At 38.7% G+C, this 11,470-nt stretch overlaps 1 protein-coding gene across 1 annotated transcript in view; it reads left to right on the top strand.

Moving 5' to 3' along the window:
- The first annotated feature begins 235 nt into the window (after positions 1–235).
- Positions 236–11,470, top strand: part of DNAH6 (dynein axonemal heavy chain 6) — a 249,296-nt gene continuing 238,061 nt past the window's right edge. Inside the window, exons 1-4 of the mRNA XM_033125611.1 lie at positions 236–307; positions 783–1,080; positions 2,326–2,558; positions 8,600–8,770. Of these exons, the coding sequence (XP_032981502.1) occupies positions 2,334–2,558; positions 8,600–8,770 (396 nt within the window). The 5' untranslated portion in view covers positions 236–307; positions 783–1,080; positions 2,326–2,333. The remainder of the gene's footprint in view (positions 308–782; positions 1,081–2,325; positions 2,559–8,599; positions 8,771–11,470) is intronic.

Below are 11,470 nucleotides of genomic sequence, written 5' to 3'. Positions count from 1 at the left end.
TTGTACCATACGTAAAGCACTTCATGTAGGGCTTGGCATTCAAGACAAGACATAAATATCAAGGTAAAAAAAAAAAAAAAAAAGAGGAACAAAAAAGCGCAAAAGAAGATAGTGAGTTCCAGCGGTGATTATGTCATTTTGAAGGGGCTGTTGAAAAGCAGGTGTAACATTTCTTCAGGACAGATGAAAGGGCTGCTTCCTCTGCTAAGGAACTACTATCAGGCATCTTCAGTAAGTAACCTGCTCTGGGCTTCGGTGGGGTCGCCTACATACAGCATTAGCAGCAGTCGTCTGGGGACTTAATTAGGTGAGTCTAAATGCCAGAACAAGATCCAGGGTCTGCTTTGGTAAATAGGGAGCGGGGACTCACAGTAACGTTGGCTCGTGCTGCGTCTGACACTAGATTACCTTCCAGGCGGAAAAGAACAATAGTTGAAAAAACACAATGGAGTCTGAGGGAAAGAAAAGCCCGTGTTCCTTGCGCTTCAGGACACCCCCGGGAGGAGGTGGGTGGGAGGGGCAGAGATGCAGGACGGTCGCTCCCTTTGAGAGTGGGGCCCGAACTGTCTACACAACGCACCTCCCTGTCCAGATTCTGGATTCTTCTAACTAGAGAAAGTTAGATTAAAGCGAACGTCGAGTCCATCTTAAGCATCTTGAGGGGAAAACAGAGAAAAAAGACCCCTGCAGGGGGAGGGAAGGACAAGGAGGGTGGTTGATAAGCGAAGGAACAGTCAGAGCTGACCGAGTCCTTCCGTCGCCGTGCCTATCTGCCTGGGCAGTTCCCAGCGCCGAGAAGGAACCGGGAGGTTAGAGTGCCGGCTGTTCCCCAACCAGCGACGTAGGACATGTTCCAGAAATTGATGGCTCCACTGCCCGGAGCGCTCCTGAACCTAGAGCTGCGGTTGGCTGAGGCGTTGCCGTGGCGACAGGTTGAGCACAGGCGCAGTGTGCATCCAGAGGTCTGCTGGCTGCTAGGCAACGGGAAACATTCCCGACTACAGCCGCTTCCTATTCGCAGCCCGGCTTTGCTCTGTCTCTGGAGACCCTAGGTGGAGACAATTGCTCTTGTCTGACTTGGTGAGTCTTGAAGAAATCTAACTATGGGGCTGGGCTCCTTCTTCTAGGCTAGGGACAGCATGGCTTTCGGAGCACATAAAGAAAGCTCAAGAGAGGCAGAGAAAGTCAATAGCAAGACATTTCAGTGATTCCCTAGGACCTACCTATCATTTTAGACATGTGGAAAATGAGGAATAGAGATAGCAAAAGGCTTGTCCAAGATTTCACACTGAGTGGTCAGATCTAAACCCGAGCTCTTCAACATGGGGCCTGTCTGAATTGATGTGTACTCTAAATTGAAATACACACTGGATTTTGAAGACATAGTAACAACAAATAAAATATCACATTAACCAGTTTTGTACTGATTACGTGTTGAAATGATAATATTTTGGATATGGTAAATAAAGCACGTTATTAAGATGAATTTCACCTGTTTCCTTTTGTGCACTTTTGAATGTGGTTACTTGAAAAATTAAAATTGCATAGGAGACTTGCATTATATTTTAATTGGCCAGTGCAGATTTAGGCTAAAAGCTAGGCCAGCTGACGCCTGGTACAAGACTTCATGTGCCATAATACCATTTTGAAGAGAAGTATCTCTGCATTTCTGGTGGGGTGGGAGTGTGAATGGTGAGGATGCAAGACCAGTACACAAGGCTTATAGTTCTGATGTTCTCAGACCTTGCTACTTAAAGTGTATGAATCAGAACCTTCATTTTAACAAGTTCGAGTGATTCTCATGCACGTAAACGCTCCAGAAGGACTGTTTTAGGAGTTAGCCCTCAATTCTCTTTTTTCCCTTGTTTGGTTCCTTCACGAATACCTAGGCCGTGTTTCTCAGATTGCTTGTATTACAATCACCAGCATTTTGAACAAGCTTCCCAGGAGGTATTTTGCATCCCCAAGTGTGAGAAACATTGATCTCAGTGCTAATTGCACTTCCCTTCATTCTTCCAATCTAGACCAGTGTGGTCCCCAAATCAGTGGCAGCAGCGGCAGCAGCCTCACCCAAGAACTTGTTAGAAATGCAAATTCCTGGCTTCAAGAAACTACAGGGCTTCTTGAAAGCCAGGAACAATTCCTAATTTTCATTCCTCTCGTTCAAGTCCTCCATTTGGGAAGAATGGGATAACTTTCCTGGGTTTTCTTTGGAGTTGAGCAAATTTAGCTCTCTTTAGTTCTTAAAGGCCCCTCGACTAGACCCATGTCCCCGGTTCTTTTGTTCTACTTTTCATTTGTCTTTTCCTGACCCTACACTTTCAGGAGTGAGGATGGCTTTTCACAACTCAAAGATTGACTTCGACCTAAAAAATACTAAAGAGCAGGTGGAAAACCCTATGCTTACAAGATTGAATAGTATAAAGGTAAACAGAAGACGGAGTTTTATAACACCCACAGAAAATGAAGCTGATACACAAGTCCTCATGTTCAGTCACACTACAAAAGCCCAGGAGAGGACAAGAAAACGACAGCAGCCTATAAAACTAGAGCCTCTGGTAAGTTCAAAAACTAGCACCCTAGTGACTTTTGGCTACAGAGGAAGTTGCAAAATTGCTTTGGGGAATGAAAGTATTTCTAGACTCACAACAAAGAAGGAATGAAAATCTAAAAGTTAAGACTTGGTGTTTTTTTAACATTTTTATTAAAAAACATACCTAACATGCAACATTATATCAGTTTCAGGTGTACATCATAGTTATTCAACATTTATATACCTAAAGAAGTGATCACCATGATAAGTCCAGCAACCCTCTTACACCGTACCGTGCTAGCACAATATTATTGACTATATTCCCCATGCTGTACATTATATCCCCATGACTTATTTGTTTTGTACCTGAAAATTTGGACCTCTCATTTCCCTACACCTTTTCCACCACTTTTTAAAATTTTCAATTACAGTTGACGTTCACTATTATTTTATATTAATTTGAGATGTATAGCATAGTGGTTAGACATTTGTATAATTTAAGAAGTGATTCCCCTGACTAGTCTAGTACCAACCTGGCACTATACATAGTTATTATCACATTGTTCGATATTCCCTGTGCTTTACATCCCCATGACTATTTTGTAGCTACCAATTTTGTACTTCTTAATCCCTTCACCTTTTTCACCCCACCCCCCAATTCCCTCCCATCTATCACCCTGATAAATCTAGTATCCATCTGACACCATAGGTACTTATTACAATATTATTGAGTATATTCCTTATGCAATATCCTACATCCTCATCACTACTTTGTAACAACCAATTTGTACTTAATCCCTTTGGTTCTTTAACCTACCCTCTCAACCTCCCTCCTATCTGGCAACCATCAGCATGTTCTCTGTATCTATGGGTTTATTTCTATTTTGTTTGTTTGTTTATTTTGTTCTTTAGATTCCACATATAAGCGAAATCACACTGCATCTGTCTTTCTCTGTCTGACACTCTGCTCAGCATAACACCCTCCAGGTCCATCCATGTTGCCACAGATGGCAAGAACCTATTTTCTTCCATGGCTGAGCAATATTCCATTGTATATATGTACTACCTACTTTTCATTAATTCTTCCATTGACAGACACCCAGGCTGCCTCCACATCTTGGCCATTGTAAACAATGCTGCAATGAACATACGGATGCACATGTGTCCTAGAAGTAGTGTTTTGGGTTTCTTCAGATAAATAGCCAGAAGTGGGATTACTGGGTCTTTTTTTGTCTCTTGTAATAGCCTGTTTTACAGTCATTTTGTCTGACATAAGTATTGCTATTCCAGCTTTTATTTTCTTGTTTCTATTTTCATGGAATATTATTTTCCAACCCTGTACTTTCAGTCTGTGTGTGCCTTAATATATGAAGTAAGTCTCTTGTAGGCATCATATGTACAGGTCTTGTTTTCTTATTTATTAAGCCACACTATCTTTTGATTGGAGCATTTAATCCATTTGTATTTAAACTAAATGTTGATAGATATGTAGTTATTGCCATTTTATCATTCATATTTGTGATCTTTTCTTTTTCTTTCTTTCTTTTTTTTTTTTCCCCGTCTTTAAGAAGTCCCTCTAAGATTCCTTGAAATTCTGGTTTGGTGGTGACGAACCCCTTTAGTTTTTCTTGTCTGAGAAGATCTTTATTTCTCCTTCCCTTCTAAATGATAAAATTGCCTAGTAGAGTAATCTTGGATGTAGGTGCTTGCTGTTTATCACTTTGTATTTCTTGCTAATCCCTTCTGGCCTGCAGAGTTTCTGTTGAGAAATCAGCTGATAGACTTATGGAAGCTCTCTTGTAGGTAACTAACTTCTTTTGCTGCTTTGAAGATTGTTTCTTTGTCTTTAACCTTTGGCACTTTAATTATGATGTTTCTTGGAGTTGGCAACACAGAGGGGTGGAGATTTTCCCTCCCTGTAATGATAACAATATTATAATCAATTACAATTAGCTAAATTTCGCTTTGAGGGGCAGGATGGCGTCCTGAGTCTGCTATCAGCCACCAAAATCGAGTTCTGGCCAGTCTTGTAGCTGGCTCTTTTCTTAAGAATGATCTCATCTCCTCCTTCTTTGTTTTCCCTTACTTTTTCCTTCCCTTCCTCTGCCCTTCTCTCCCCCTGGCCCTGTTCTTTCCACTTAAGGTAACAAGACTTGTTTATGAAGTTATAAACACAGTTACTTATTGAAAAACTTGTGAGTTCTAAGTAGTTTGAGGAAGGGGGGATATAGTGGCAAACAAAATTTTCTGGTGGATCTTCTCCACCAGAAATTCTTCTAGAATTATGTACAATACAGATACTTAACTATGTAGGTTGTAAGGCTGTTTTGGATATTAGTGTAGCATTCAATACTGGGAACTTCAGTAAGAGTACTATATGTAGTAATATGTATACAGGCATACCTCAGAGATATTGTGTTTGGTTCCAGACCGCCATGGTAAAGTGAATATCGCAATACAGTGAGTCACATGAATTTTTTCCTTTCCCAGTGCATATAAAAGTTATGTTTACACTCTGCTGTAATCTATTAAGTGTGCAATAGCATATGTCTAAAAAATAATACCTTAATTAAAAACTACTTTATTACTAAAAAATGCTAACCATCATCTGAACCTGTTGGGACAATGGTGCCAATAGACTTGCTCGAAGCAGGGTTGCTACAAACCTTGAAGATGTAGAAACAATATCGGCAAAGCGTGATAAAGCAAGCACAATAAAATGAGATATGCCTGTATTAATATAATTTTATTATTTTTAAAGTAAATGCCTAGGATCCTGAACAATTTTGTGCATGTCTGAAAATGTCTAATTATAGAATCCATTTATGTGTTGGATAATTATAAATCCATGTAAAGGAGCAGTGAAAGTGCATAAAGTAAATAGTGAAAATTCTCACTTCCGCCCTCAGACATAAACTACTATTATTTGTGGTTGCCCTTCAGGCTGCTTTATATGTTTATTCAAACATATATGTGTACATGTGAGTGTGTGTATAAACATATATAGCTTTAAAGTAAGATTATACAATACAGACTGACCTTCAAACTGCTTATTTCACTTAAATATTAATATATAGAAATCCATGCATACAGAGATACCTTTTCTGACAGCGGCACCATATTTTGTTGCATGAATATGCCATAATATAGTATCCTTTAACTGGTCTCCTATTGACGGGAGTTCAGGTTATGTTTCTTGTTGTTGTCATTTTTATTTTGTTATTTTAGATAAGAGTACATTGAATGGTCTTTCCTTTGTACACATAAAGATGGATGCCTAGAAGTGTCATTTTATAGGTCATAAAATATGTATATCTTTAATTTTGAAAAATATTGCCCAATTGCACTCTAATGTTTCACCAGTTTAGTCTTTCCACCTACAGTGTCTGAGAGGGCCTATTTACCCACATCTTTGCCAAACCTGATACTGTCAATTCTTTTATTTTTGCTAGACAGATATGTGAAAATGGCATCATGTTGTTGTAATTTTCATCTATTAATGGTTAAGCATATTTTCATTCATTCATTGGCATATATGTGACTTATTTTGTGGATTCTATTCATAACCTTTTTCCACTTTAAAATTAGGTTCTTTGTCTTTTCATATCAGTTTTTCAAATTTGCCCTCCTTCCACTCCCCTTTTCCCTCTGGTAACCACCATTCTGTTATTTTTATCTATGTATGAGTTTGTTTTTGTTTGTTTTGTTAGTTTATTTCTTTTTGTTTTATAGTGCATATATGAGTAAAATCATAGGTTTTTTTGCTTTTCCATCTATTTCATTTAGCATTATACTCTCAAGATCCATCCACATTGTCACAAATGGCAATATTTCATCTTTTTTATTGCAAATGCTACTTCTGATAAGTGGTTAATATTCAAAATACATAGAGAACTCATACAACTTAATAACAACAAAAAATCTAATTTAAAAATGGGCAGAGGATCTGAACAGACATTTTTCCAAAGAAGTCATAATACAGACGGCCAATAGACATATGAAAAGATGTTCAATATCGCTACTTATTAGGGAAATATAGGTCAAAATCACAATGAGATAGTACCTTACATCTGTTAGAATGGCTATTATCAAAAAGACAAGAAATAACTAGTGTTGGAGAGGATATGGGGAAAGGGAACACTCATACACTGTTGGTGGGAATGCAATTGGTGCAGCCACTATAGAAATGGTCTGGAGTTTCCTTTAAAAATTAAAACTAGAACTACCATGTGATCCAGCAATTTTTCTTCTGAGTATTTAACCAAAAATATGAAAACACTAATTTATAAAGATATATGTACCCCTACGGTCATTGCAGCATTATTTACAATATCCAAGACATGGAAATAATCTAGATGTCCATCCATGAATGATTTGATAAAGAATGATTGGATTAAAATGTTGAATTCTTTATCAGGAAAATTACTTATCTTCATTTTATTAGTTATCTTTATTTTATTATTTATTTCATTTTTGTTCTGGGATTTTTTTCTTATTCTTTCATTTGGAATATATTCCTTTGTCTCCTTATTTTGTTTCACTTTCTGTATTTGTTTCTGCCTCTCTTGATCTTGAAGGAATGGCCTTGTGTTGGAGTGACTTTTGTGTAGGCTGCACATGCCAGGGAGCTTTGGCAGGCTGACTAGAGCCTAGGCAGGCATGTGGAGTGCCAGGGGTGTCTTGGCACGCTGGCTGCCCGAACCTGGGGCAGGTATGGCTTAAATGGCTGGGGCACATGGTTCTGGGGGCACCCTGGCAGGCCAGCTGGCTAGGTATGGAACAGGCATGGGGAAAGGTGGCCCAGGCCCTGTGGCTTCTGGGCCAACCTGTCAGGCCACCTAGCTGGGTCTGGAGTGAGTGCTGGCTGAGGTGGCCCAGGGCACACTGTGGCAGCCTTGTAGGCTGGATAGAGCACTTGGACCGAGGTCCCACCTGCACTACCTAGGTGGAAGGGGAACATAAGAAATGGCACTCACTGGCAACCCTGATCTTGGAGAGTTCCTGCAGTTCCCCACTCATTTGGTAGTCGTCTTGGCGTTAGTAAATAGTTTTTGGGGTTATTTTTTTTTCCATGTGTAGTCTGTGTGCTCTTTAAAACACTGTTCTATTGCTGTGCCCTGGAACAGGCGATTCTGCACGTGGGTCTCTAAATGATATTCCTCCCTACTGGAGATTGCTCCACTGGGGTTGGGTTCCCATGGTACTGCATCTCCCTCTCTCCTACCTTTTTCTATGTGGTCTCTTTCTCATTTGTTCTGCAGAATCTGTTAAATCTGCGCTTCGTCATTCTTCAGCTCTATTGTAGATGTATACTTGGTGTATCCTTGGGAGGTGAGTTCAGGGTCTTCCTACACCTCCATCATGGACCCCCATTCCCTCTTCTTAACTTGTGATTCTGGTCTATATTTCTTTTCCACATTGTTACATAGGTGAGATCCCCCTCCCACCCTCATTACTATAGCACCAGCTAGTCTTTTCTTTTCTTCAGTAATAACTCAAAAGGTATTTTTAACCAAAACCAAATGTAACTTACACATACCTGAAAACTTAACAACTATTTACTACACCTACTCTCAGGCTTTTTTTCTCACTGCCGTGTATAAGAGATTAGCTATCATGCTAAACTCATAATGCTTAGAACTTAAAGCCATTATGGTGAATTCCTTGATTTAATTTGTTATGATAAAACCTGAATTTTTACTGCCTTAGTTTGAAATTAGATTGATATAAGATAATGCCACCATTTTTTTAGATCTTCAATCAGTGATTGCTACGGGAAGTGATTTATGTCTTTTGGGGAGAGTTGGGGGATTGTATGCTTCTTCCCACAGTAGCTGTTGTAATATTTAAAGTACAGAATTAATGAAAAACAACTAGAAAAGTCTAGTCGAGCAGTGGGTCATGGACAAACAATAGTGGTGGCAGCTACAATGATTGTGGTTTGGATAGGAAATTGGTCCCAGGAGGAAATCAATTTCCAACAGGGATAGAGTCCAAAGGTAGTGAAGAATAAAACAAATTCACGTTAATATTAAAAACATTAACATGTCTCTTTATTCCCCAAAGCCAGTGCTAAAGGTCTACCAAGATCATAAGAGACCAGAATACTTATATGAACAGAATCGACTTCCAATGATCACTTCTGGAATCATAAAACCTACAGAAAGCACTGAAGAAAAGTCTATCAAATCACTTACTCAGTTTCTTGAGCATAAAGATGTGGAAAAAAAACAACAGGTATAGTATTGAAAGTACTTAATTAATTCTTTTAATAAATTTTAGTTTTATATAGTACTTTAACATGCTTTTAACACATAAGAATAATGGCCAAATCTTCTTCTATCAGGTTGTATAATGGATTTGGGGAATACAGTGTTTCTGAGTTCTTCCTATTGACGGAAAGTTTGGACAGTAGAGGAAAATCATGAAGGAATCTTTTAGCATCTGTACAGTGTCTTCTGATCTCTTGCATGTAAAAAGAAGACGTAACAGTGTTTTAACTTTTATGAAATTTTCATCATTATTCCCCAAAATGGCAATCTTTGAAAACCTCGGGAAAGAACAATAAAATAGAAACTGCACCAGACAGAGAGACAACTTTTGTAACTAGTGAGAGTGGTAGAGTGGGAAGTTGCCTTATATGCAACAAACGAATAGTAGCTCTGGGGAGAAATCACCAGAGTATGGCTTTATATAAATACCTGTAGATAATTAAAGAAACAGAAATGGGAGAAAGTGTAGAGGACACACACAATCAAAATGTGAGCCAAGATTTCTCTGAGCATTATATTGAGAGGATCCTTTGACATTTGTTAAACATTTCAGTGAGTGCTAATTGTCTTTCGGGCATTGGGCTAGGGTGCTAGAAATGAAGAGTTGAGGACAAGTTCTGTCCTCAAGGATTTCAGAATCTGGAGGTGGGCAGATGGACAAGTGAACACTCAAGGTGCAATAAGAGCTCTCCTTGGTCATTTAATATATAAAATGATGGAGAACTGAATAGAAGAAATGCTTAAACCTGGTGTCCAGGGGCATGGTCTGTGGAGGAAAACCTACTCTAAGGAACTGCTCTAAGCTTCAAGGAATGAGGTGAAAGGTAATGAGGCAGATGAGGTGGGAGAATTGGGAGCCTGAGAAGCCAGCTGGAAGGAGGATAACTGTGGGTCTGGGTGAAATAATCCTGAGAGAATGCTACATGATAAATAGTATAAAATTGTATAGCCTTAGTTAATTTGGTTTCTTTGAAGTAGAAAGAGAGAACCAGCTGTCCTAAGTAGGGCCAGGAAAGATCTGTTTGCCTATAAATTAATTAATTTGGTAAAAAGTGGGCTTCAAGAGGTTGCATTTAAAGAAGAGCAGAAAAGTTGTATGGGTAAGTGGGATGAAGGGAGGAAGCTGGAAAGGAATGTTAAATATGGGTTATACTTGATTGTAGCTGTAACTAAGTGAAGAATTACGTACAGAGTTAGGGGTTTAAGAGAAATTTGAAAGAAAGGGGATATGCCATATGAAAGGAGAAGGGTATTTATTCTAAGAAGAGGGTCATTTGGGGGAGTATTGATTTCTCAGAATGAGTTTAGAATGGAAATGCAACAATGAGGATTTCCTGGAAGATAAAGGAAGGACACTTGGAGGCTTCGCTTCTGGTAATTAAGAAAGACTGAAGTATAAAATTGGACTGGGCATCCATCATAGAGGAGTACTACAGGTGTTCTACGCTTTATAAATAAATGCTTCTTTTATTCTTCCACCTACCCGCACAAAATCTAAACTTACGAGTATGTGACTACTTAAATTGAATCACATCTTCCCTCTGAGATATACACAGTCATGCTTCGTTTTATTGCACTTCGCTTTATTGCGCTTGTGTTTTTCACAAATGGAAGACAAGACCCTCCAACAGGAAAAAGATTACAATTCGCTTTATTACAATACTCACTTTATTATGGGGATCTGGAACTGAAAGTACAAAATCTCTGTAATTAGAAATTGTATTCAGATGAAAATGTGTAGGCCTATTGTTGAAGAAGTCTTTCATTTTGAATGCAGTAAAACTTTAAAAAGGAAATAACAAAGAAAATAAATGCATTTTCCGTTAAAATATTAATACTATAGTCTCACAAAAATATAAAAGTTGACTATAGCCCTTGTTGAAACATTGGACCAAGGTAATATGTATTTTCTCTAGTTCAGTGTTTGTGTCTATTCTTTTCCATAAGAAAACAGTGCTGTTGCTGCTATCCCTGGCTAGTAAGTGAAAGAAGCACTTTTTATATCTTGACTTCAAACATGTATTTCCTTCACCTCTGAACTTTCCAGGATTCTCTTCTCAAACTTCTATTCAGCATGGTATATTTATTTAAAGATGGGTAATAATGATCCCTGTGAATATAAACTTTCTGGAAATTGTTCCACAAAGCTTATGATAATAAGTTATGATAATAAAAGCTTATGATAATAGCTATGCAGCCTCTATTAGCTATGCTAACAGTCAATAAAGATATCATTTATGTATTGAAATCAATTATTCAACAAGGCAGGTCTGCGATGGTGATTCTTTTATCTTAAAGCCAGTTACCTGTGTACTGTCAGAGAGACAAGGTAATGACTGTTGGAGTTACCGTCAAATTTCCTCAAACAGGGTTACCAACTTCCTCCATAGGAGAGGGGATGTGGGTGTTACTGCCCCAAAGTTTGTGGAAGAGGAATAAAGGAGTGTGAGTGGCATTGAGAATTCAGACAGCGGAACCTAAGGAATAGAGCAAAGCTCATATGTGTGAACATGGTGTGGACTTAGCCTTGAGGCTTAGTGTGATCCATGGGCCAGAGTAGCCACATCTCCTGGGAACAGGTTAGAAATGCAGAATCTCAGGCTTCCCCCCAGACCGACTGACAGAATCTTCATTTTAGCAGGACACCCAGGTATTTCACATGCAC

This window comes from Rhinolophus ferrumequinum, chromosome 13 (assembly GCF_004115265.2).
Source record: "Rhinolophus ferrumequinum isolate MPI-CBG mRhiFer1 chromosome 13, mRhiFer1_v1.p, whole genome shotgun sequence".
Taxonomy (NCBI): domain Eukaryota; kingdom Metazoa; phylum Chordata; class Mammalia; order Chiroptera; family Rhinolophidae; genus Rhinolophus; species Rhinolophus ferrumequinum.
This window is presented reverse-complemented; position numbering and strand designations above follow the sequence as displayed.